The sequence below is a fragment of the Lissotriton helveticus genome, chromosome 1_2, assembly GCF_964261635.1.
Source record: "Lissotriton helveticus chromosome 1_2, aLisHel1.1, whole genome shotgun sequence".
Taxonomy (NCBI): domain Eukaryota; kingdom Metazoa; phylum Chordata; class Amphibia; order Caudata; family Salamandridae; genus Lissotriton; species Lissotriton helveticus.
This window is the reverse complement of record NC_136058.1, coordinates 5,291,448-5,319,162: the sequence shown is the minus strand read 5'-3', so window position 1 is coordinate 5,319,162 and position 27,715 is coordinate 5,291,448. Positions and strand designations below refer to the sequence as shown.

General features: G+C 42.3%; 1 protein-coding gene across 1 annotated transcript in view; it reads right to left on the bottom strand.

Annotated features, from left to right (window-relative positions):
* Positions 1-27,715, bottom strand: part of LOC144797641 (uncharacterized) — a 353,681-nt gene that overhangs the window by 202,448 nt on the left and 123,518 nt on the right. Inside the window, exons 24-27 of the mRNA XM_078668345.1 lie at positions 24,271-24,531; positions 16,872-17,132; positions 14,572-14,832; positions 231-494 (exon numbers count right to left, since the gene is read on the bottom strand). Of these exons, the coding sequence (XP_078524471.1) occupies positions 231-494; positions 14,572-14,832; positions 16,872-17,132; positions 24,271-24,531 (1,047 nt within the window). The remainder of the gene's footprint in view (positions 1-230; positions 495-14,571; positions 14,833-16,871; positions 17,133-24,270; positions 24,532-27,715) is intronic.

Sequence of the window (27,715 nt, the reverse complement as noted above, 5' to 3'; positions counted from 1 at the left end):
ACTATTACTTTTTAGGCCATCAATTGAGGAAAAATAGTAGATGCCTTGGATGATCTATCCCTAAAATTTGCTAATGTGTTAATAATGAATCCACTGTCTTTAGTTATCAGTCCATAGAAAGCATTAGCACACAAACATCATGTTTCCTATATTTAATAATTCTCAAAAAATCATGTTGGCCATTAATCACTATTATAACTTGTGAATTACCGGAACCCCTGAGTACCTACCAGATATAAGTTCAGCGACGGCACTTGGTGCGCTGTTGCAGCTATGCCCCATGGCGATAACAGTGACATTGAATGTTGTGCCACAGTTCAGCTGGTTGACACTGCAGCTAGCTTCAGTGGAGTTGCATGGATCCACCATGTTGCCGTTGAGATCCGTAACAAATGAGAGATAACTTAGAGCGCCATCCGCAGGATCCCAGGACAGGACTGCATCATTACTTTCACAATCAATCTGTGTTGCGACATTCGTTGGGATGCAAGGAACTGGAAGTAAAATAAAATAGGAATTTGTGATTTTTTCAAAATTCCAGCTTCATTCCATACCAACTGGAATGAGGCACAAATAAAACGTCATATCCTGTTCTGCTGCCCTAAACCTCGTCTTTCTATACAACACGTTTATTGTATTAGAATCTCTATAGGCATTGTTGTGTTATATTATATATTTTATTTTAAAAACACTTATGCAGCTCTTTCTACCCGATTGTTGAGGGGGTTAGAACGCTACACCCTTGGGGCCGTGAATGGTCGGTTGAGTGTTGTAATTGTTGTGAGCTTACGTAGGAACAGTAATAGTGTCCTGCATGAGTCATGTTGGGAAGCATTCAAGACTTTGATGGAGGAAAGGTATGTGAGAGGAAGACATGCTCAGGCTATTGAACTGTCCTTCACTGGCACTTACCTTTATTCTGCTGCCTCTCAGGGCTGCCTACTACACATATCTTAAATGTTTTAGGAGGTTAAACCACATAGTACAATTACAAAGGTAGTATGACTTTTTATTTCATTTTTTTTTAACGACACAATCAATTGTTAATTTTTCTAAAATTCTTACAATATACTAGGTAAAATGCAGAGAGGACGATTGAGACAGGAGTTAATAAATGTTTTGCTTCAAGTCCTGCATTTTATACTAGGGAGTTTGTATTCATTTGTGGGGTGTTTTTTGCAGGTGTTTTTTACGGATGAATTTCTAAACCACATAATACAGAATGTGCAAGGATGGCTTTTACCAAACTTATATTTGCTGCTTTTTATGATATTTAACGGGCAAGTTACATGTAGTATTAGAGTTACCCGTCTCACATTATAAGAATTTAGATTAAACAATTTGCCGTGGAGTAATAAAATACCATGAAAACAAATGTTTTTAGAATGTTGAAGGTTTTTGTAGGCAGGTTGATATGATTTCTGGTAGCCAAGCAGATGGACTCGTGAAAACATTTTGCATTTCATTTCCACGGAAACACATTTTGATAAACCGAACTCGTAAATAAAACCTGCACCCTATCAAATTTGCAAAGGTTGTTATTTATTATGAGTAGCTCAAGACTGCTCTTACAAACTTCACAGACCTAGAACATTGCGAACAGGACCTACTAAGAACACATTATAACAATGTTTGTTTCAGTGATGGAGACTCCGCGCATAAAAACAAAGACAACACATGCCTATATTTTAATGCACGGTGTTCTCCCGCCCTGACTCCGTATTCTAATTACTATTAGTAAAATTAGAATCCTAGTTTGTGAATACGAAAAAAGATACTAAAAAGTACGTTTACTTCTGTGATTCATGCCTTCGGTGTCTACAGTGAGTAACTTCCCTCTCCAAAGTCGCCCAAATGCATTCAGCAAAAGAGCTGAAGCTTTATTTTGTTCTCATTCAAAATTTCAGGCATGTGTAGCTGATCTTTTCCATGTATTTTGATTCGTTGCATTCTAGTAATTGCAGCCTTCCATGTTTAATATGAAGAATGCTACAGGTCCGGGAATGTTTAGAAAAAACAGGCCTGGAGGATATGTTCAAGCCCTGCATGGGGCAGCTTGAGACTTCTCTGACACCATCTTGTTCCCACCTAATGGACATCAATCTGGGCACCGCGCCCTGTGTCCCCCCATTGTACATGACCGTTTGATGCACATTTACATCACCCTGGAGACCCATATTAGGGGCTACTGGAATTAAGGGATTGTGCAGCGAATTTCGCATAATTATATCTTTGCCACATCTGCCACATAATCAGCAGATTTTGAACAAAACAAATAGTTTACGTGCTGTCGTGCAATGGAAGGCCCTTTGCAAAGGTTGACTGGTCACCTTTATGTTGCTAATCCCTATATTTGGGTGTTAAACTGGTTCTAATGGGTTGTAAGCAATGCCCAGACAGTTTTAACAAGTGCTAAAATACAATTATGTAGTAATACTATCATAAAATGTGGCGTTTTATGCCACATAATTTGCATTTTCTTGCCAGATAATGTATTCACCCCTGCTGCATAATTTGGCCCTCCCTTACAGCATAATTCCAGTGGCCCTGACCATACGCAAACAACCTGCCCCTCAGATTTATATATCACGCATTGCTTCCTTGATGCACAACACCCAGTGGTCACTTCGTGCCCAACAGCCAGTGCATTCCCGATGCACCTCACCTGTGTCCCTCTGAAGCAAATGATCTTGTGCCCTCTGCTGCTGTATAGGGTTAGGTGCGGCTGCTTTGTGCACTAACAGTTTGTTGATCCATGTACATAAGTATATGTATGATTGCTAGCCTGGTTTAACCGATGCCTATAGGTGTGTTGGTCTGTGTGCAGCTTCTATTTATTTATTTATTTGCATGTTTGTATGGCGCTGGGAATCGACTCCCGAAGGAGTATCTCCGCGCCTTAGGCAGCATCTGAAGACAGCAAACTAGTCCTGATTTATTGAGTAAGCACTAAGGCCAGCTAAAAATTAAATAGGAAGGTTTTAAGTTTTTTCCTAAAAGGGAAATGTTCCCTGCATATTCTAATATCCTTTGGGAGTTGGTTCCACAACTTGGGGCCAGCTACTGATAAAGCCCTTCCACCCTTTCTTGCCTTAAAGGCCCTGGGAACACATAACAATTCCTGATCTCCTGATCTTAGAGATCTAGATGGAACATAAGGGGTGAATTTTTCCGTAAGGTAACTAGGACCTTTTCCAGTGAGGCATTTGTGGATGATACAACAGATCTTAAACATCACCCTCTGCTTCACTGGAAGCCAATGGAGTTTGGTCAGCAACGGTTTTGAGGGAGTACGAGGCGGGGCATTTAAAACCAGTCGCGCAGCAGTATTTTGCACCACCTGCAATCTGGCAAAAATCCCCTCGCTGGCAGCTAGCATCAACCCATTGCAGTAATCCAGCCTGCTTAGCACCAGTGACTGGACCAACGTTCTCCTGGTTGTATCCGGCAACAGAGGGAATACTCTCCTGAGAAGCCCAATGACATGGATGTATGAATATGTGCGCTTGCACACCTCTAGTTGCATGCACTACACAAATCAAGCCTTTTGGTTTGCCAAGAATTATTTAAATTGGAAGTCATCTATTTTTAGGAGCAATGTATGTCAAAACGTGAGCTTTGTGCATATAGAGCAGATTCGCACTTATGGCAGAAGTACAACCATCATTTGAAATTCTGTTTTAGAACTTCAACAAAATAGTGAACATCTGTGATCACGTTTGTTTGCACTGCTCTCGAGATATGTATTTGGGTGTACCTAGAGCAATGGAGTAATTAAATTTTCCACATTCACATAAACATAAATGAGGAAATCCTAAATAAAATGCAGGATATATATACTATTAACTATGGATGAGTTTAAATTTCTCAAAAAAGAACATCTGGTGATGCCCTTAGTTTATTTTATACCCAAGATTCATAAGAACAGTATAAAACCTCCTGGCCGCCCAATCATTTAGGCTTGCAATAGTTTAATGGAAAATGTAAGCAAATACGTGGATTTTTTTTCTCCAGGACCATGTTAAAAAACTGCCATCTTTTGTCCTTGACACAGGGGACCTACTAAATAAATTAGTGGGTGTTGAATGGCAGCCTGGGTTTTTACTAATCTCCCTAGTTGTATCCTCGCTGTATACTAGTATTCATCACAGGGACAGATTGAAAGCTGTACAACAGTATCTGAACTTGAGAACTTCATGTTTTTATGAACATAGCAAAATGGTCCTGTCAATGATTGACCTCTGTCTGCAAAACTATTTATTTCTTTTTGCCAACCATGTGTTCCAACAGGTGAGGGGTGTGGCTATGGGGGCCTGTTTTTCTCCCAGTTACGCCTGTCTCCATATGGGGTACTGAGAGGAACAGGTCTTCATGCCCGGTTATCCTGATACCATGTCTACTAAGGTTGTTAAATGGATGAGATATATTAACAACCTTTTAATTATTTGGAACGGTTCCGAAAGGGAAGCATCACAAATCATCGGCAACCTGAACAACAATAAACTGCACCTGGGTTTCACAAGTCAAATCAGTGCAAACTCAATATGCTTTTTAGATGTGGAGATTTTCATTCATGATGGTAAATTGGAAACTAGGTTGTTCAGGAAGCCCACAGTGCCGTGCTGCACGCATCTAGTCACTACCCTGCACACCTAATAAGAAGCATCCCATACGGAGAAATGCTTCGTATTAGAATAATTTGCAGTACAGATCATGACTGTAGAGAGGCGCAGAATGAATGCAGGGCTAGATTTTTGTGGAGAGGTTACCAATCTGATCTTTTGACAAGGCCATATGCAAAGCTAATGCATCAGGCAGGCCACAATTACTGGCAGACAACAAAAAATTCGGCCCGTAACGAAGAAATAGAGACCGGACTGATTCTTACTTATAGTTGCCAGCATCTAACTATTCGTAAAATTGTGAAAAGGACCTGGGCGCTGATTGCCAGTGATCCTGTATTGCGCAACCTGACACGATCTCCTAGTATCACTTACAAAAAGGCGAGATCAATGAGTAACTGCTTGGTATCCAGTAGCCCAGAGGTTAGGCCAACCAGTTCCTGGCTGAACAGTAGCAAAGGGTTCATTAAATGCTCAGTGTGGAAGGCCTGCAGAAATGGGGTGAGCAAAACTGAATACATGACACCCTTTAGTGAGAAACCTGTCCGTATCCAAAGTAAATTGACATGCAAGACATAGTACGTGCTGGAGTGTCCGTGTGGCCTACGCTATGTGGGAAGCACTAAGCTGCAGGTACACAAGAGGATACTCCAGCACCTACGTGCCATTACCAACGGCGACACCGCATACCCAGTCGCAAGGCACTTTGAGGAAACCCACAACAAACACCCTGAAGATCTCAGATATTTTGTGATCGATACAGTCCCTCCGTTGAGGAAAGGTGGTGACCACGAGGCACTACTACGCAAGTTAGAGACCAGACATATCATACTCCTCGATTGTAAAGTACCTAATGCATTAAATGCTAGCGAGGATTGTTTTACTTATTTGTAATTCATTTTTCTTAGAAACTGTACACAGTTGCTGCTGCCCCTTCTTTAGACCAAACAGGTCTTTTGATTTTAATCAACTTTTGTATATTTTATATTTTATCACTTTTTAACACTTGGGCCCTCATTAGGATGACGGGCAGACTTTGTCAGCCCGCCATCCCATCGGAAAAAGGGACTGCCCGCCATAAGGGCGCGGGTCCCGTTGGTGGCATTAGGCATCCTGTATTTTTACCATTGTGGCGGGCGATGCTGAAAGCGCCGCCCGTCGCAATGGTAAAAATGCACATCGTGCATTTCAAAGTACAACATGACAGGCACCGGTGCCTGCCATGTTGCACTTTGAAATGCGGGGAAACCATAGGTACCCCCCATGTGCAGCCCCCACCCCCCGGAGTCCCTGGGGGCCCGCAACGGGCCCACGCAGGGATTCTCCACATGCCTTTCCGTGGCGGCATTGCCGCCACGGAAAGGCATTCTCATCGGTCCACCATAATATGGCTGGCGGTGTCTCATAGACACCGCCACCATATTATACCTTTTCCACCCCGGTCGCCTTGCGACCGTGGTGGAAAAGCGGCGGACGGTCTTACCGTCCGCCGCGGTCCCCCCCGCGATCCTAATATGGAGGGTTGTTTTCAGAGCAAGGATGGCGGGCGGATCGCCCCCGCCAGGCTGGCGGTGGCTACCGCCAGCCTGGCGGGGGCGATTCGCACGCCATCCTAATGGGCCCCTTGGTTTGCACGGTATTTCATGACTGTATTTATTTGCGGATTTTGCACGAATTATGTAAAATAATAATGTGTTATTTTGGCACTTTCCCACTTGGGCTATATTCTGGTGTGTCATCGCATATCACTTGTATGAATTTTAAATAATGTGGATGGTCTGAGGGAGATTGAGTCTTATTTTGGCTTTAATAGTTCCTAGCCATCTCTATATTTAGCAATATGAGTTGTTGTGATCAGAATTTTACAGAGTTTTAACAGCATAATTTTGGGTATTTATATACTTTTTAAACATATATATTTATTTATTTATATGTTTTTATATTTATTTAATATGCTGCTAATTTATTGACACTTCCAAACGTGTCATGGCGGTTTTAGTGTTGGGCATACAATAAAAGAAAATTGCACCATTCAGTGGGTTTGCCTCGTCTTTTTGCTACGTTACCTGAAGACGTCTCTTTGCCTCATATATATTTATATATATATATATATATATATATATATATATATATATATATATATATATATTATATATATACTCAAGTTTGTGCTATGTAAAACTGCAACAAATATAAATAAGTATACATATATATTATATATATTTTGTTTTTGCTGTTTTACATACCACAAACTCGACCCGAAGGTATCAGTGCGATTTACACGAGCGCCAGTTGCGTTACAGGTGGACACAATCATTTTTTTAGGCACAGGGAGATTAAGTGATTTGCCCAGAATCACAGAATGTTTGACATGCACTAATGCACAGTCACCTAGAGGTCAAGGTTGAACCTGGTGTGTCTGTCCACCCCACTGAGGAGCTACACTCATGTCCACCATGAACGCTGCTGAGAAAATGTATTGCATCCTTTTAAAACAGACTTTATAAAGATATTTACGTTTTCCTTTTTAAAATCCCAGTTTGAGGCCAATTCTGCGGCTTTTACCGTTTGTAAGTAGAGAAGGGAGACTTGGTAAAGGAAGCATTAGTGCCAATGCAAGAGAAAGACACATGACTTTAACCTTCAAGTTCAACTGGGGCTCATTGCCGGCAGCAGGAACAAACCTGATCAAGGCCGAGCGCTAAATTAGAGCTTGCCACAAATATGGCGGTTGCACCGGACCCCGGGGGCAAGGAAAAGGTGGGAACACTCCCACCTCCCCTGAGCGTCCAATAGGCGGCGTTTGGCGGGGCGTGAACCGGAAGCACTTTTCCGATTCACGCGGGCGTCCAACTTTGAGGTTCGACCGGTTTAGATCGGCCTTGCTCATGCCCCCCCTTAAAAGGGGGTGCGGGGAGCAGAACAGTCTCTTGTTCCTTTGCTCCCCACAGGCCCTCACCCAGGGCACCAGCGTCCTGTAATTTGATGTCTGCGTTGTGTCACACCGTACATATGCACCCTGGGCTCAGGGTGTGGGTAGTAAAGGGGGGGTACTGTCTCATGATGTAGTCAATGGGCCTGGCATGCAAACCGCATCTCTTATCCAAAGACTAGGAGCACTAATCATCTGTGTTTTATGTTCCTTTATGTATGGTGGATCCATGAATGAAGTACCTGTGAGGTGATCCACCCCGCAATGACAGCGAGATGTGGACAAGAAGTAGGGACCGGAAGATCCAGAATGGGTGTGGCAAGCGGTGGTAATACATGCTGCCCCGTTACCAGACTAGAGGCCTTTATGGCACAATGGACGTGTGCCTAGTCAGGGCCACTTCTGCTACGTGGCGATGGGTCACTTCTCACTATCTTTCAGTTCAAATGAGTCATGGGTTTGGCCACCCAAGACGCTGGGTTGGATTCGGTTAACCTTGGGACCCACTCCTTTAGAATTGGGACGGCCACCGAGGCAGTGGCAACGGGTCTAAGGGAGGAGCAGGTCAAGAGGATCGGTAGGTGGTCCTCTAACTGTTATAAGCGCTATGTGCAGCTGCACACGCTCTAGCCCATTGGTTCTGTTTCAAGTGAATTGCAAGTTTCTTTATCCTGTGACTCAGGGAGAAGTTTGTGTCAGTACACTATTACATAGTATCATGTGCAGTAGTGTAGGTTTTAGCCTGTCAGTAGGGCAATACACTGATGGATGTTTATTTTCACGTTTGCTTGCAGTTTTACGAGGCCAGGGTGCATAAGTTGGGAACAAGAATAGAGTTTCATGGACAGGGCAGACTGTGCATGTAGCAATACAGGGAGCTGGTGAACCGCGCTTTAAAAGAAAGTAAGGGACCACCAACAATCCGAATCCTGCACCTAGGGGGTAACGACCCGGCTCGCCTGGGACGAAGGGTTTTAGGAGCCACTCACTGAGATGGGATGGTTGGCAAAGAGGTGCCGCAATGCTATGATCGTCTGCTCTCACGTGATCCTAAGGTTCCAACGGAGAGGGGGGGGGAGACAGTGCGAGCATTGCATCACGCAATAAAGCGGATCAACAACAAGTTTGATAAGCCGTTCGGGACCCCGAAACTGAATTCAATAGGACATGGGGACATCCGGGGTGATCAGTTCTTTTTTGCAAGACGGGTTTCACCTATCATTCAAAAGGAATCAGGCATTCACGGAGGACATTTTAGCATGGTTGGAGGGCGTGAGTTACAGGGCATGACGTTCCTAGTGGGCTGAGGGGGAGGACAGATACTCGGGCAACTATGCTGTCCTGTGGCGGTAAGGTCATGATTGGTAAGCATAGTCTTCGGTCCTTAACGGTCAGAACCATGTAACTCCAGGGGCAGTGACAGCCGGTAGGTAGGCTGTCGGGCTGCGGGCCGGGGGAGTCAATATTTCCAGAGGGCCTGTGGCCCCACGCGGATGCGGATCAAGGCGCAAATATGCAGAACTTTTTGCAGCCGCCGTTTATGGAGTTTACGGCACATGGCGTAGGGGGGGGGGCAAGGGAAAGTATCCATCCGATAAGCTGTACCCCCTGCGCAAGCCAACACCGGCAGAGTAATTTTGTAGTTTGCTGGGATCTGGAGGCTGCCAGTCATTGACCTTGCCATAGGCTCTAGAGGGGACACGCAGAAAGTGAATATATGCATTGTTAGAATTACGGTAGGAGTGTCGTGTGTATTAGAGTTTAAGGTTTGCCACATTACATCATCTGTCTAACAATGTATCCGGACTTCCTGCGCAAATTGTACTAAATGGTAATAAAGAATGTTTTTTAATTTTGTAATAAATACAGCCGGGGTTACACCCCCTAATCCAAAAAATGGTGTGGTCGTAATGCTTTCCTTGAAGGAGGGAGGGAGACCCCATCCGTACAAGGGCTGTGGGTGGAAAAGGTACAACGGGGACTTGGGGAGTACTAGGCCATATGGGCAAGGCCGAGCGCTAAATTAGCACGCATCGCCATTATGGCGGTTGCACTGGTCTCCGGGGGCAAGGAGGAGGTGGGAGCACTACCACCTCCCCTTAAAAAGGGGTGCTAGGAGCAAAAAAGTCTCTTGTTCCTTTGCTCCCCACAGGCACGGCACCCGGGCCACATGCGGCCCGTAATTTGTTTTCCCCACCCACCATCCCCTAAGCAAGGCATTTTAAATGTGTTTGTCAGTGATGTATTTGCTTTGTTCTTTTAACTTTTATTGCAGCTATCTCAGGAGATAGGATTAATGTAAATATGATGATTTGGTGAATTTGTAATAAAAGCGTCAATATTTATAATTTTGTCAGCACAGGACTTTTAATGCAGAGTTATGTGATTGAAATGTGTAACATTTAATAAAATGTCAGTACATGGTATTTGGTTTCAGGTAATAATGTATTTAGTTGTGTGTGTCTCCGGTCAGGCAGTAAGGTCATGATTGGTAAGCATAGTCTTCAGTCCTTAGCGGTCAGAACCATGTAACCCCAGGGGCAGTGACAGCCGGTAGGTAGGCTGTCGGGGTGCGGGGGCGGGGGAGTCAATCTTTTCAATGGGACTGTGGCCAACCTTGCCCGCACATGTGCATCAGGGCACAAGTATGCTGAATTTGTGCAGCCCCCGTTTATGGAGTTTAAGGCATAGGGAGTAGGGGGGCCCTGGGGGAAATATCAGTCCGATATGCTGTACACCCTGCACAAGCCTACTCCGGCTGAGTAATTTTGTCGTTTGCTGGGATCTGGAGGCTGCCAGTCATTGACCTTGCCATAGGTTCTAGAGGGGACACACAGTTTAAGGTTAGCAACGTTACATCAACTGTCTAACAATGTATCCAGACTTTCTTCGTAAATTGTACAAAATGTTAATAACTAATGTTTTTTAATTTTGTAATAAATACGGCCGGGGGGTAACACCCCCTAATCCAAAAAATGGTGTGGTCTTAATGCTTGCCTTGAAGGAGGGAGGGAGACCCCATCCATACAAGAGCTGTGGGTCCAAAAGGTACAATGGGGACTTGGGGAGTACCAGGCCATATGTCTTCCCACCAGGTTGAGCTTCGCCACTATAGGCACCTGCCTAAGCTGCTATTAAATGGCACAAGAGGGCGCTATATTTCAGCAATTGCTTCTCAATTAGCTTTGTTGTAAGAGAATGAGATAGGCCCAAAAAGCAAAAGGGGTTTTTCTGTGGCTCTAAAAACCTTCTCTTTATAGGTGCTCGCCAGTCTTATAAAATGTAGAAGTATCCTTTGTACATCAGGCACAGAATGAGGAGAACGTCCATGCAATGATGATAATGGACAAGGAATGTAGAGAATGGGTTGGGGTGAGGAAAATTAGAAAGGATTAAGATAACTAAAATGGAACAGGAAATACAGGTGAAAAAGCAAGCTAACGCCAAGTAATGGATTGAATGGGCACTAAAAGAAGCACGTGGGCTGGAAAATGGCTTCATGCACCAGGAATAATTAGAACAGCAAAAACAGAAAGTGTGGGCATGGAACAAGAAGAAATGGTCACCAATGAGGAGGATGGTACGTGATGAGGAGGATGACTACGAATGATTCAGGAATTAGAAAATGGTAAGGAAAGCAAAAGAATGGATAAAGAAGGAGAAAACTGCACAAAGCGGGGAGGAGATGGGCAAAAGAATAGGTTGGCAAAGAAAGAGCAATATGAAGGGAATGAAAATAACAGGCAAAAAACAAAGAAGGAGAGATATTGGCAGGAATTATGAAAGTGGGCAAAAACGTCAGAAGAAAATGAGAGAGAAGAAGGATGAGAATGGACAAAAAGGGGAAGAATGGATAACAAAAGAGGTGAGTGGGTAAAGAAAGAGGGAAATGAGCAAAGAATTGGGAGAATGCAAAGAAATGGGGAAAACAGGCAAGGAATTACAGGGTTTAGACATGAATGGGCAAGAAGTACATTTTGTTGCAGGAAGACAGTCCAGAGAATGTGGAGCAAGAGTATGAAGGGGATGAGGTCACAAGGAAGAGTAAAATGGGCAAGAAAAATGACAAGAAGGAAGAAAAGGCAGAAAACATAAGAGGGAAAGAATATACACATGGAAGCAAAGCTTTACAGATGAGGTCAAAGAAGAGACGAGATGGTAAAGAATAAAAAGAATGAAAGAATAAGGATAATGGCAAAAAAATGAGGAGAACTTACAAAAAAGGAGCACAGACAACAAATAATGACAGTAAACAAATATAGAGGGGAATGGAAAAGGAATAAGGAAAATGAGAAGGGATTATGTGAACTGGAAGGAACGCACCAGTAGTAAAGACAATGGCAACATCAAAAGGACAATGAGCAAGAAAAGATTATGGTAGTTAGTTTCAAGGAGGAGAGACGGTAAGAAGTGGGTGAGGAGTAAGTATGGAAGGAGAAGATGTGACCAGTCACTAGAGAAGAACTAGAGAAGAGGAAAACAGGCATCAAAGGGAGGACAGGAACCTATAAATGATCGCAAAAAATGAGACAACAGGCAAAGGCGGAGACTTGACCGAAGAATGGAAGAGCAGGCAAGGATGAAAGAGATCTGGGGCCAGATGTACAACCTTTCTGTTTTGAGGGTCGCAAACTGTGATTTTTTGTGACTTGCAATTTGCGACTTGCAAAACAGAATGTATTAATGTGTCCCAGACACATTTAGTGATTCCCAAAGGGGACGCAAATGACCTGCCTCATCAATATTGATGAGGCAGGATGCAATTTCTGACCCTTTGGTAATGGACTTCAATCACAGGGATGGTGGCCTGCTGGGGCCATGGCTGTGTTTACTTTTTAAATAAATCAACTTTTTATTTTCAAATGCAGCCTGTTTTCATGAAAGGAAAACAGGATGCATTGATGCATGTTTTTTAAAATTTCATTTTATAAGGGCAGGCAGTGATCCCTAGGACCACTGCCTGCTCTTAAAAAATATTTTCATTGCCAATCCACTGTAATTGGTGGGAATTGCGATTGTTTTGTGACCACATTTGTGGTTGCAAAACAATCGGACTTCCCCCTACGACTCGCTATTAGGAAGGGACGCCCTTGGCATGCCGCTTCCTAATAGCAACTTGCAAAACCAATTTTCTGAGTTGGTAATAGGTTATCGACTCGCAAATTAAAGGGTTGTACATACTACAATCCTTATTAGTGGTCGTAAACAGCCCAATTTTCAGTTTGCGAACGTGGTCATACATCTGGCCCCTGATGTCTTAATGTTAGAAAGAAAGTCAATGTTGAGACAAAGAGCCAACAACACAAAGGAAGGCCTTCTCCAGGAGTGGTGTCATTTTCTTTTGGGAATAATCTCATGCAGACACAAAAAGCTATCGTTCGGAGAGTTCAGAATGCTGGCAAAATATACTTCATGCATTTGTGCGCTATTCATATTTTATGCACATCCAAAGCTTACTATTACATGATACAATCATGCTAGTGCAATTAATGTTAACGCAGGAGCTCCAAATACGACCTGTGCTGGTCTCTGATTTCACTCTGATGTGTGTAACGGCACACGCAGGACACATTTTTAGGCACCGCCATGGTGAGCTTGGAGTGCGAGTGCTGTTGGTGGACTTAGGTTTTGAGCCCCTAGGATGTTGAGGGCAGTCTGGGACTTCATGCCCTTGTGCTGAACTCACAGAGGTAGTAGATTCACTCAAATAGAAATTATAATGGGAACAAATCTTTGTACAGGGATTTAAAATAAAGTTCCTGAACAAATAAAAGGCTATTTGCATGTGTAAGCTAATTTTACGCAAACCTAAATATCCATATAGCTTTGTTATTTTTTGTCAGCTAGTTCTTTTTTATACAGGGATGTACATGTGTTTATCATGTGGCTTAATGTATAGTGGACAGGAAATGATGGGTCCATATATGCTGTCCAGGTTACTATGTGACATCTATGTGAAACTCAAATTACACTATACTAATTCACCACTAATCAATTTTGGGTTCCGAAGTAGCGTGCTATTTCAGCAAACTGCTTCACAATTAGCTTTGTTGTAAGATAATGAGATGGACCAAAAGGCAAAAAGTTTTTTTCTGTGGCACCATAAACCCTCTCTTTAGAGGTGCTCGCCAGCTACTCGCCAAAAAGTGCTTTGACGCCTCATCCGGGGTAGTAAGCGCTATGTAAATGCAATTACAATACAAGTTAGCATTATCTTCACAGAGCAATCTTGCTATGTCGCATTAGACATCTAAGATTAGTGGGATACTAATTTCTCAAGCTACATGGTAGATATTTCTCAAGCTGTTGTTCACACTTTATTGAGTCCCTTTAGATACATTACAAAAAAGTCAGGGATCCCTACCACTCTGACAAATGCCACTTTAATGAAAGGGCTAATTGCTTGTATAATAGAATAACTAGGTCTGACAAGGAAAAATTAGTAACCGGAAAAAGCATGGGACTTAAATTACCAGCCCATCCCACAGATTTCTGTACTTTAAAAAAATTGTGAGGGTGACACCGCTGACTTGAACCTGAGTCAATTAAGGTATTACCAAAGTTAATGTAACTTAGCTATTGCTTTTCCTGATATGTTGGCATGAGAAGAGGAGGGGTACAGTACAACTTTGTGGTCAAAATAGTCACCTGCAACATTTTGATTGCCACAATGTGGTCAGCGTTAGTGAATATGGATTTTTGGATAGTAAATCTATACTTTCCTATATGTACTTACCTCAATGATACGGGTGCGTTGCAGTCAATATTGTGAAAGTGAGTTTGTGGCAGATCGATATTGCTGACCTCGATATTGTGACATACAACTGATGGTGCATTACAACTGTTGGTACATTGCTATTAAAAGTCTAGCTTAGTGCATTATTTATAAAGCCCATACGTCCAAATGGTGACAACCGTCAAGGCATGAATACAGATAGTAGAGTGTAGTAGTGGTCTGAGCCGCAGGCGAATTACAAACACAGAGAAACAAGACCTTCCCACAGTGAGCGCCCTTACCAGTGGGGAGTGACTGAACAGGGCTGGGCAACCCTCGGCATGTCTCGCTGAAAGCAGTAACAGTCACGTTATAAGTCTGGCCACACTGCAGGCTGCTGACTTCGCATGATGTGCCTGTTGTGTCACAGGAGTGTGGCGCTTCCCCAGGTCGACTCAGAATGGTGGTGTAGTTCACAGCTCCATCTGCACTGCTCCAAGATACCCTTGCGATGTTGCTGCCACAATCAATCAGTGCATTTATGTTTGTTGGAGTACATGGAGCTGTAGAAACATAAGAATGTGTTATTAGGTCATTTTTAGTATATCAGGTGAAGTGGTTTCTTTAACTACTAATCAGACATTATTGACAGAGGTGGAACATTGGTTTACACACAATTAGTTTCGATCTTTGGGCTTAGCCATTGCAGACCAACTGGTTTTATCAATGCTTTTTGCATGGTTATGGGAAGAATCTTGCAAATAGTCTAACCACTGGCAATCGGTGTAGCATTCCAACCTGTCATTTTCGCCCAATGTGCCACTCTAGACTAAGGCCTGCCATATGCAAATCAGTTCTGACTCTGCTCCTCATGGGAACAGTCCACAGTTAAGTGCTAAGAGAGGCGCTCTCTATAAGGAGCCACACACAACTGTAGGCTGTCAGTGAGGTGTAGTTGGATCCTGCTGATTAGCAATTGAGGAATCCATGTCGGGGCACACCCATAGCCATTTAGGGCATTACATAAAACACAGAAAAGGTAAACGCATCCTCAACAAAAAAATAAATAAAAGAAGTTGTCATCATGTATGTGTGCGCATGCGTCATCTCCTGCAATTGTGTAGAGGGCAGGAGGTGGTGACTGAAAGTAAATCCAGCTGAGTGACGAGAGCACTGGACAGTGGAGCAAGAAAAAAGTTGGGTGGCAGTGTTTAAATAAAAAAATGTAAAACACAAAAAGAACTGGCAGGAGGGAGAAGGACAGAGGGAGCAAGAACTGAGGTTGGGATAGCAATATGGAGAGCATGGCCGGCAAGGATGTAATGGGGCAGGAGCATATGGGAGAGAGAAGAAGAAAACACATAAACTGCCATAGAGTGCTGAAAGAAAAAGAAAAAATGAATGCCCTTATTCGGAGCTATGGAAAGACATATGCCCTCCAATCAAAAGGATACTGAAGGAGGTGTGCTCCTGGAGAGGCACAAGAAGAAGAAAAGCTATTGAATAAAATGCAAGCAAGTGACTTGAACATGAAAACCAATCAATGGCAAGCAAAACTATTTGTCAGTATCGGTATTGTCCACAATAGCTCTTTGACAACAGACAGCTAGAAACAGTTTGTAGGCGAGACCTAAAAATAATACAGGGTAACATTTGAACAATAGGAGCCATGCATATGCTGTGATATTTGCTGTATGCTAATCCAAAAAGGACTTCACCCTCCAGCTGTCCATTCCATCACTTGTTGTGTGAAGGCTGATGTACAAGACTGCTTATAGGTTAAGATGGTGTGCGCGTCATGCATGCCTGGCACCTTGACATCCCCACACAAGCGTGAACACGTTTTGGCTAGGACAGGCGTGGGAAGGGATTTGATGAATGTATGTTTCTTCTGATGATATAATTTGGGTTTATAATGGACTGGCTTGACAGTGACTACTGTTCTCTTCTGATTGTTTCTTACATTGCGTGTATAGTTGATCGCCCTAAAGAGCGTGAGAGAGAGAAAAGGAGTGAGGAAGAGAGGCAGAGAGAGAGCCAGAGAGGGAGCTGGGGTCTTGTGTGCATGTGCTTGAGTGCTGAGGTTCACATGAAGAATCTGCTCTGAGCTTGTACTGTGGAGAACCCACCCACAACACCTGGAATGCCAGTGAGACCTCGGATCCAGCGAGAGTTAGCAGCCCCATCCTGTTCTATGCCTGTGGATGACGTTTATAGGTAAGGTGATGTCTCAGGAACTAACAGATCCTACATTGTCTTTCTAGAGATCTTTAGATGCTGCTCAGCTTGGGCCTTCCCTTGAGGTGCACCCTGCTGTTATAGGGCAAGAAAGAAATTGGTTGGTGCTCACAGATCTTCCCGGAAGGGCGCATGCATTAGAGATGATAGAGAAGGATGGAACTGACAAACAGTCTTTCTCTTTGAGGCCCTACTACCAGCCGGCCACTCATCAAGGGAAACCCCATTCTCAGAGACCAGACTCTGCCCACCACCCTTCCAGTTGATACTATGCTGATTTGAGCACTAACAGACACATGACAATAGAGCTCTCAGAAATACTACTATCAAATTATCTCACTCTTTGAAATACTCATGGGCTCACCTGTTTGGAGTGACACAGGGTCGCTGGTAGACTGGCTACATGTTTCACTGACTGCTGTGACTGTAAAGTTATATATCTGGCCACACTGCAGAGCAGGGATTTCACAGTTGGTGTCCAGTGTGCTGCATGAGTAGCTTTCTCCATTGGGTCCGGTCACGTTGGATACATAACTTTCAGCTCCAGCAGCAGGATCCCAAGAAACGTGCGCCAAATTGGTTTCACATTCTATTTGCGCCTCCACATTTTGAGGGATGCATGGCGCTACAAGAGAAAAACAGATCACATATGTAATACTGATTTGTATCAATGTGCAGTGCTGTCTCCTTAAACCATGATTTCATTCATACAAAACAATACCTAAATATACAAAACAATTCAGTTTCTTGTTTATTTTGTGTGCTAAACTCCAGCTGCATTTTACTGCCAGTTTACACCTTCATGCTGTATCCTATCTGTGTGCAGCCACTGGATCAGTAACTATTGTTGTTTGTTCATGAGTTCATTGGGCAACCATTAGACCACGTTCTGCAGTGCCAGATGTACTTCAGGGTTGGTAAAGGTGTCAGTCATCATTTGTATTCAGATGCAGAACTCCCTTTATAAGATACCTATAAGGCACTCCTTAACATTCTTCTTTTGATGCGGGCCACTCACACATCTTTCAAATTGAATAAAAAAATCGTAAGTTAAAAATGTATAGCTAGTTGGACAAAACACTAACATGGGACCGGTTCTCTTATGACCACTATCCATTTTGTTTAAAGCTGAAATGCACTTATCTTTGTATGAAAATAATATAGACACATATTTGTAAAAGAAACTCTTTAACGAGATTCGCAGCTAACAGCATTTCCAAAGTTAAATGCATTCAATGTTTAGGTCGAGCCTGAGTCAGCACACAAGCGCTGCTCTAGGATAGATCTGTGGTAGTTCACTACTGAGGAAAGCCTCGCCCACTGCCCCTCCCATTTTTTCCTTGGCTTGGGTCTTTTGTCCTTTGTAAATGCTGTCTTCTGGTTGATTATGAGGGTTGTTTGTCCCTCCTTACTATGGCCATGTTCTCATTTGACCCCGCACATGGTTACTGTCCCCTTTACTTCGAGTGTTACACTGTACAGTACGTGTTATTTAGACTGTGAGCACTATTTTTTTCTGTGCCTTCTCACTCCCGGTGTCTGTGACTTCTTGCCCCCTGCGTGCCCTCTCATTGGCCCTGCTCCCCCCTTCCTACTACCTTTTTAGAAAAAGGCTCATAACAGATAATATCCTTTTCATAAAACAAATAATCAACTTATTGGCTACATATCTGATAAATTCTTACAAGGAAAACTGACATTGTGTCTCAGAAGGGTTTGCAACCACATTCTTTGGGCGTTCAATGAATTTCGTCATAGCAACGACCTTGGCTAGTAACATTGTTTCATCATTACAGTTGAAAATGTTAACAATACATTTTCCATTGAATAGGGGCCTATACCTAAATTTAAAATGAGCAAGCTTCGAATTCCCAGGCTTGGAATGGATGATCTTGAAATGTGAAACACGTTTTCCCAATAGAAACATTGCAATTAGGAGTTGGGAATCCTCTTGTACAGTTACCAGCTTTTGTGCAGAAAGTCTAGCCTTGACTGTATCCCCAAATAAAATATTTGACTGTTGATTGATAATAATTTATCATTTTATCATTTTATCCAGTTAACATAGAGGGGAGTGTAGGAAATGTGCCTTTCTTGTTTGGTCACCCTGGATGTCTTGCCTTTTTGCCAAACCCTATTTTTGCTGGCTGTAGAACTCTGTGCACTTTACCCCTGCTAACCAGTAGTAAAGGGCCTGTGCATGTACTCCCCCTTTAAACATGGTTGAATTTGCATAACCTGAATTGAGATGTTCACCCTACCTATAAGTCCCTAGTATATGGTATAAAGTGTACGAAAAAGCTTGTCATTTAAATATCACAAGCGGACTGCAGCACGTATTGTACCATCCACTACAGTGGCAGTATAGACCATGGTTTCAAGCCTGCCATAGTAGCCAAAGTAGAACAGTTTTAAAACTGTAATTCAAACCATCAAAATAAACCCTTTTCACAGGACTAACCCCCACATGCATCAATGTAGGATTTTGCATTTCTTAAATAGCGAAAATTAAGGAATCGCTATTTAGGAAATGCAAAATCCTATGCATCAAGAAATCCTAAAAGTTTTTAGGATTTCTTAATTTTCGGAAATTGCGATTCCTTAATTGCGAATCGCAATTAAGGAATGGCATTACATTGCCATTACATGCCGTTTTGCATTTTTATTTTTTTGCACTCGCAATTTGTTGATGCATTGCAAGGGTGCAGAGGGGGGTCCAAAGGACCCCCCCTTGCACCCCTGTAATGTATTTTCAAATGCATGTTTCACACACACATGTCCTAAGGACATGTGTGTCTGTAACATGCAAGTTTAAAAAATGCATTTTTTTGCTTTTTTAAACATTTTCGCAAATTAACACGAGGGTCAACCTCGTGTTAATTTGCACTTCCAATTTCAAAATTCGCTATTTTTTACAAATTGATGCATTGCATTTAAGGAATCGCACAAATGCGATTCCTTAATTGCATTTGCATTTTTAAGAAATGCAAAAAATAGCGAATTGTTTAATGCATCCCAAAAACGTATTTAGGAAGTGCAAACGGCCGAATTTACCGATTCGCACCGTTTGCACTTCCTAAATAGGTTGATGCATGTGGGGGCACACCTTCCTTTTAAAAATAAATGTCACCTATACGATACGTAGGCCTTATAGGTCATAAGGCATCGTGTATGGTATTTAAAAGTAGGACATGAAGAAATGTAATGTTATACTTGTCCTTATAATGACTAGCACCTAATAACTATTATCACTGTAGCTAGGCTTGCTGTTCCATAGAGAAACATTGGGAAGCACTATTGTATTGAGTAATGCTATCTTCCTCTGTGAAACAGACAGAAATTTCATTCTTGAATTAAAGTTACCTTTTCTCTGCCTTAAGCCTCTAAAGGCTAGGCTAATTACTATTAGCCTCCAGCTGCAGCCCTCTGAGAGTTCAAGGTGTGAAAACTGCTCCCAGAGCAGAGACAAACGCTTGGGTGTGGGGATGTGTTTTTGCCCCTATGGAAGGATGACTATTTGGGTAGTGCCCAGGAACTTAATTAACTTGAAAGTTGCCTCCCCAAACACAGGCAGATGTCAGATTGCACCTGGGCAGACCCCTTCCTTTGTTCCCCCCGTCAGGCAGACTCCTCCAATCCCAGTGTGAAGGGAGCTGCCCCAGAACTGGTCTGCGGTGACCACAGAAGAAGGGTTGCTCTTTTCTCTGGGCACACTTCTGTGATGGGCATAAAGGCTCCGCTCAAGAGGAGAGGCAATTTACCATCTTGGATGTAGGCAGTGAGGGCACTGTGGGATTGTTTGTAATAGAGCACACTGGAAATATTGAAAAAGTGGGTAGGGTAATCCATTGGAACGTTTACACCATTGGTTAGGGAAGAGCTTAAAAGTGGCATCTCCAGTACCCACAACATTACTGGACCTGAGGAAGATCAGGAAAGGACTGAACCTGATGTCTGGGAGCTCAGAAGAACCAAGAAGGACTGATTTTGCTCTCTCTTGCAACCAAGGAAAATAAGTGAACTGTAAGGTAATAAAGTGGACCCCCTCTTCAACCTACAGGGACACAACATGTTACAAGAGGCCTTTCCTGCAACTGCCCAGCTGACTAGTTTTAAGTGGACCTACCCTGGACCCTGCTTTTGCCCTCTGCTGGTATTAGTCCTTACTCTCAAGTGCTATTCATGAGCTCCTGGAACTATTGGCCATGTCTAGCTGGACTTCTCCTACCACCCCTGAAAACCTGGGAGTTTGAAACCTTTTGGCTCCAATGACCTTCAGAGCACCAGGATAAATCTGCCAAGCCAATCCGACAGTGGTGTGTTGTCAACGGACTAGAGATCCAGGTTTCTCTCGCTCTGCTTTTTTCCGTAGCATCAAATCCGATTCAGTAGGACATTACAGAGAAGGTATCCGAACTCATGGAGCCCTCTCTGCCTATAGGCTGCTGCCTTGTCCTGCTGAAGATTTTTGAGTTTCATTTCCTAAGTCCCAAGGTAAAACTGCAGAGTGGCTTGAACTTTGTTTTTGTTCCCGACCCGCATTTCATTGTGGTTGACCTCAAATCGTGCTTAGCTCCCGGTCTACCAGGAAGAGTTGCCCATGGTTGGTGCTTATCGCTTTTTATTGATATTTTTATTTAGATATAACTTAAAGAATTGCTATCTCTGGTTTTCATTATTGGATTTTTGCCATTTTTGTACTATTTAATTTATTAAAATCTGTTTACTTTGTGCTGGATTTTGATCATTTGGTGCTTCATAAATACTGTAGGCATTGGTCTAAGTTAGGACTGCCTGCTCTGTGCCATAGCTTTTCAAGGGATTTGGGTCAGGTTAATCGAGTGACTTCCAGAGTTCTCACTGAAACACACAGTGCCTATTATTTGAGGTGGGTCATCCCACCTCTTAACTAATAACCCCATTTCCTGAAGGGGGCCATGAAAGTACATTAAACATCTAAGAATGCAAACATTTTAGATTTCTATAAACAGAAGTCCATTTTATTCCATCATATAACATCACGCTGGCTTGGTTTTGCAAATAGCCGAATTGTAATTACATTGAATTATATTAGTCAATGCAAGGCCTACATTAATTTCAAGATATCTGAAATGTTCCATTCTATAGAACCAATGACAAATTGTTTCTAAGGCTCCTGCGCATGAATTGCCCCAATGATTTTTTTCAAATATAAAATACAACTACTTTTTAAATTTAAGAGAAATAACAATTGTGAGGCTAATTTGTCAGTGTTTCCTAGAAGTGCCACTAACAAATTCACTATGCATGTGAAATGTGAAAATCCATTATAGGTTTATTGTCAAGATACCCCCTTCAGCACTGAAAGGCAGCCAGCTCAAAAGTCTCAACTCCTAGCTAAAAACCTCCACTAATTTGAGCTTTCCCTGTCAGAAGGCCAACATACACTTTACTAGAGTTAATTCTGGTCCAAGTGTGCAAACTCCTTAAAAAAGTGGGTACACAAACCAGAAAGACCCATCTATCGATTAAATGCAAACCTGCACAGTGGCTGAATATGTGATAAAAGCAACTCAATGCCTTAATTCCTGTGTGGTCTCTTTATTGCCCCTATCCTTCTTCAAGCTAGGGAAGTGCGGAAGATCCGCCTCTTTATGTGATGCAGTAAATAGTCCTTCACCCTCCGAGGAGACAGCATCACTCCCCGCTGATCCTATCTCTTGCCTTCGACACTGTACAGTCCTCCAGTAACTTTTTTCTAAGTGTGTACCGTTCAAATCACATTCATACACATTGTTGGAATATTGTGACACCAGACAGTTCCCTACTTCCATCATGTCTGATTTGGCCCATCACCCAATGCTTATGATGCCATTCAACAATTGTGTCCCTTCACAAGGAAGTAACAAATGTAAAGCACTACTGACAGACTGACACCGACTTGACACAAAAGACTGATCGTTCCCTTTGGAGGAGAACAAAGAGGATCATGTAACTATTTGTGATTTAATATACTTGTATAGATTTTTTCTTCTACTAAAGCAATATTACTACAAAGAAGTTTGGGCCAGATATTCGAAGACATTTTACAGTTGCAAACACCCTGCAAAAATGCTTTTCTAAATATTTTAATTAGGATTCTGTAAACTTTTACATGCTTCTAAAATGGGATTACAACCTTGTACAGATTTAGTGTATAGAAGGGCCATTTGTCAGCATCCGTTCCAAATACTGAATCGGTATGCAATGTGTCAATGTTTTGTGGCCGAAATCCGGTTGCAAAACATAGAAAATGTTCTGCCTGCTAAGTTGAGGAGGTAATGTATTTGCAGAAGGACAGGGGTCCCCTTTGGACTTCGTCCTCTTTCAGACTGTAAACAAAAGTTTTCTGTGGAGTAGATAATGGTCCAGGGAACCACCTCCAGCTCTCACACAAACTTCTTAAATAGCACAAAACTTTTTTAAACGATTTCTTGAAGGACATTGTCTGCATTTTCAAAAAAAGTTTACTTTGATGAAATGTGATCAGAGATATGGTAGTTGGCTGACCCTAGCAGGCCACCATCCCTGTGATAGCCAGAAATCCCGAATAGTCCCAATATGTGACCTATCTCATTAATATTCATGAGGTAGGTTGGCTTGCAACCCGCTCCAAATCGGGATTTCGCAAACCAACCTATTAGTACATATGTTAGTTCATTCACTTCTTTACTAATTGCAAAAATACTGGTTGCAAAGTGTCACCAGATATTTGTCACCAGTTATTACCACATTGACACATTGTTCACTATTAGTAAAAATTCTGATTTGTACCACTGAAATAGTTATTTGTAGCTCCTTCTTCTCTAGCTTCACTCTAATCAAAGCGCAACTGTTTAATAAATCCTAAACCTAAAAAAAGTAAACCCTTTAATTAACCTCGATGACGGGTACATTTTCAGGGTCAATTCTATTCCATCATTTTTGGAGTTGTCAGTGCCAATACACATTGGTACTATCCGTAAGTAAATAAATCTGGTATGCCTATTTTTACCTTCCTCTACTGCAGACTAGAACGTTGTCAATTCCTCTCTTTAATCAGGCAAAAAGAAACATGGTGTATCAAAATGTTAACTGGGTGTCTACATACAAGAGTGACCTTCAACCATTTTATGCTACCCCATTTGTGGAGTCTAGCCACTGAAAACGAAATAACAATATGCTCTATAAATTATTGTTAAAAATCTAAAATTATTGGCATTAGGCTAAAATGTTGTAGATGGGCTTGATTGTATTTTCTGTCAAAAGAAATTGATAAATACTGATATTAAATAGTCTTTTTCAAAGATTCTCAAAGATTCTCAATAATGATATGTGATGTAAAAAGGTTAAAGTGTAAAGGGTGCGTTTTGAAAGATAGGTCTAAAAAGTTTGCTTTGTGTGCCTTTTATTCTTGCAACAAACCCAGTATTATAAGATGAAATGTATACTATAGGCAATGGAGCTTAAACGTTCCATGGACCTTAGGAGGTAGATATATGTGTGGTTAAAAAATATCTAATTTTTAATGTCGACCTACACCATAACATCAAGTTAATAGATGTTGAGTTAGAATAGTATGACATCAGCTGTCATACCGAGAACATCTGTTGAATTTGCACTATTTTTACCTTAGAAATCTGTTTTGTCCTGGATTATGATACTGTTGATTAGAGGAATCATTACCAAAAATGCACCACCATTCTTCAAGTAAAATCTGTATTCACTGTTCTCATGTTCCAATGGAAACGAGGATGAATGATTACCTGTGCGGAAGAGGATGCTGATGCTGGTCATTCCGCTACACAGGTCATTCAACGCAGTGACGTTTGCGCTGTACGTCCGGCCACATGCCAACCCTTCGATGTCACAGGCCATGGAAGTGGTGTTGCATGAGAACTCCTCGTTGTCTGGGCCTCTCACATTTGTGATGTACGTCACAGCTCCCTCAGTAGCATGCCAGGACAAGGTTGCAAGGCTATTGTCACAATTGACCTCTGCCGCCAGATTCCCAGTTTGACACGGAGCTGGGTAGGAAAAGAAGATACATACTGATCAAATACTTTGGAAAATAATTGCTTAGAACTCTTCAAGTTTTGCATCTCTCTGCATCACTGTGCTGTAAACTGACAAACAGACATACAGGTTCATGATTAGCCAAATCATTAAGGAGCATCATTTGCAGGTCGCCAGCCTGGACTTGATCTATCTGGGGTTCAGAAGAAGAGTTCTGTTGACAACTGGGCCTTTAAAGCGAAGTACCTCTTTAGCTATTTCTACATATAGTGAACGGTCCATGTCACTGGTATAGACCACAGTGTGTTAAAATCCTGCAAGGTTGTCTGCCAGAATATCGAGTGTACAAATATTGTCGCATAGACTATAGCCAACTATCATAATATCAGAAAGGTACGTTTATACTATTCTTAACTTGTAATATTGCCAACTTACGTAGATGTGGAGTTAAGAATCTATACTTCCTTTTACATGGGTACCCTCATAATATTGTGGCTGCGATATGTTTGTAGAACGATATTTAATATATGATATTCTGGCAGAATACAATCTTGAGTGTTCAGGAAAATTTAAAAATCACACCACAATGGCCTGTCAGCAAGGTCAAAGATTGCACAATGTCCCTTTCACTGATGTCAACGAATATTAATGGGCCGGTGGTCCTCCCAGCTACCACTATGATTTTAATAAAACTATGTAACTGAAAAATGATATTAGGTACAACTTCAATTACTCTTCGATGACACAGTACAATTGAATCACCTCCTCTACTGAAAACCTATGAGCCTGACAGATATTGATATTTTACATTTTATTTATTTAAAAGGTTTATATAGCTCTGGCTGGACCCAAGGATATCAGAGCGCTTTACATGGGTTAATGAGTAGGTTTTACAATATAGCAAAAGTACAATGAGGTAGCCTTCAAAACCAATTAAAACAGTAAATAACACCCCAATTTACATGATCTAATTACATAAATTGCGATAGGCAACAGCAAGTCATGAGAATAGAGGCTAGCATGGAAAAGGAAAGGATAGAGAAGCGGGGGAAAGGATGTAAGAATGGAGCGAGACTGTGGGGAGGATGGGTAAGGAAATACCTAGTAGGTCAAGCAGGGCCTATGAGAGGGATTAGTGGGAGAGAGGAATTAGAAAGAAAGGAAGAAGTGAAAAGGGGTGGAGAAAGGGAGTCAGGAGATTAGAAGGGGGACCCTAAACAGTAGGAAAACCAGGTTGGGATGAGTGCCCAGTGAAGGGGTTAAGGACCCCAGAATTTGTCGAGAAGGTGTAGTTTGAGGTCTTTTTTGAAGCTGAAGTAGGAGGGGTTGCAACGAAGTTCTTTAGGGAATGAACTCCAGATGGTAGGTGCATTTCTGGAGAAGGAGTGTGATTGTGTGGATTTTTTGTTTAACAGAGGAGGGACAAGCACGAGAGTGTTGGAGCTCCTCAGTGCTCGAGAGCAGCCCTCTTTGTGGAGTTTATCTGAGAGGTACAGCGGGGTGTGTTCATGCAGGGCTTTGTGCATAATGCAAGCGGTCTTGTAGGTAGATCTGCCTTCAATTGGAAGCCAATTGAGGGCTTTAAGGGCAGGGGAGATGTGATCGAATCATTTGAGGTCGGTAATGAGCATAGCAGCGAGGTTAAGAACAGATTTGAGTGGGGCTAAGTGGAGTTTAGGTGTTCCAGAGAGAATGGCGTTACCATAGTCGGTTTTTGACAGGACCAGTGACTGGACAACTAACTAACGTCATCTGCAGGAATGAAGGGTTTTCATTTCTTGAAGTTATGGAGAGTGAAGAGAGAGCTTTTGGCTCAATTTTTTATGTGGGTGATAAGAGTAAGGTTCTGGTCAATGTTAATTCCGAGGGATTTAACTGAGTTGGATATGGTAAGAGAACAGTTGAGAGCTGTAAGGTCCAAGATCCAGGATTGGATGGGGAGCGACTTGTTTTTAGGGGAGAAAAGAAGGATTTCAGTTTTTTTTGGGTTGAGTTTGAGGTGGTTGTAGTGGAACCAGGATTGAATCTTAGTCAAGGCATCATTGAGGTGAAGCACATCAGAGTGGGATTGAATCTTATGATAAAGTTGAGTGTCATCGGTGTAGAGGTGGTAATTGATTGCCGCTTGCTTAAAAATAAGGGTGAGGTGCTCCATAAAGACGTTGAAAAGAGAGGGAGAGAGAATAGAACCCTGGGGGACACCCAGGGAGATGGGCAAAGGTTTAGAAAGGCAGTCGAGAATTTTTATTTGCTGGGTTCTGTGTGAGGTGAACCATTTGAGGACTAAGCCGTTGAGGCCAAAACGATATTTAAGTGTGTTAAGTAAAGTAGAGTGGTTAACTGTATCGAAAGCAGAACAGAGATCAAGGAGAATGAGAAAAGAGGACTCTTCCTTGTCGACGGAGTGATGGATGTCATCAATTATATTGAGCATGGCCGTTTCAATACTACAGCCCTTTCTGAAGCCTGATTGTAAAGAGTCCAAAAGTTTGAATGTGTTAATGTGTTTATCTAATTGGCGCTGGGTACATTTTTCAAGGGCTTTAGAGAGAAGAGGAAGGTTAGAGATAGGCCGAAGATTATTTAGGTCATTAGGGTTAGCAGCAGGATTTTTGAGGATGGGAGTGATTTTTCCAAGTTGGAGGGAAACAGGGACACAACCCGTGGCAAAGGAGGAGTTGATGATAGAGGTCCAATAAGGGGCAATCATGTGTTTTAAATCTTGGACAAGGTTGGCAGGGAGTGGGTCCCTAGAGTGAGAAGATGGTTTAAGTCTGGCAATGACGCTGAGGACTTTAAGTTCAGTAACTGGATGGAAGTTATGCCAGGAAGCATTTTTTTTGCTCAAGTTTGGTGGGGTTGGATTCAGGAAGAAAAATGACAAAAGGAAGAGATGAGGGGACATGAGGAAGTATTAAGAGGGAGGGAGAATTGGAGGAAATGTCATGGGGGATAGTATCCTATGTGGGAGGGGAGTTAAGACGAAGGTATGATCAATTTTGGAGACTTTTTCAGAGAAGTAGTTAGCAATTTCTTCACATCTCTCAATAGTAACCAACACCTTGGGGGGGCAGTGGCGGTTTGGTTTTTAACAATGCTGAATCTCTCCCTGGGTCTATTTTTGGCCCGGTCAAGTTGTGAGCGGAAGAAGGCAGCCATAATATTGAGGATGTGTTTTTTATATTTGGACCTGGC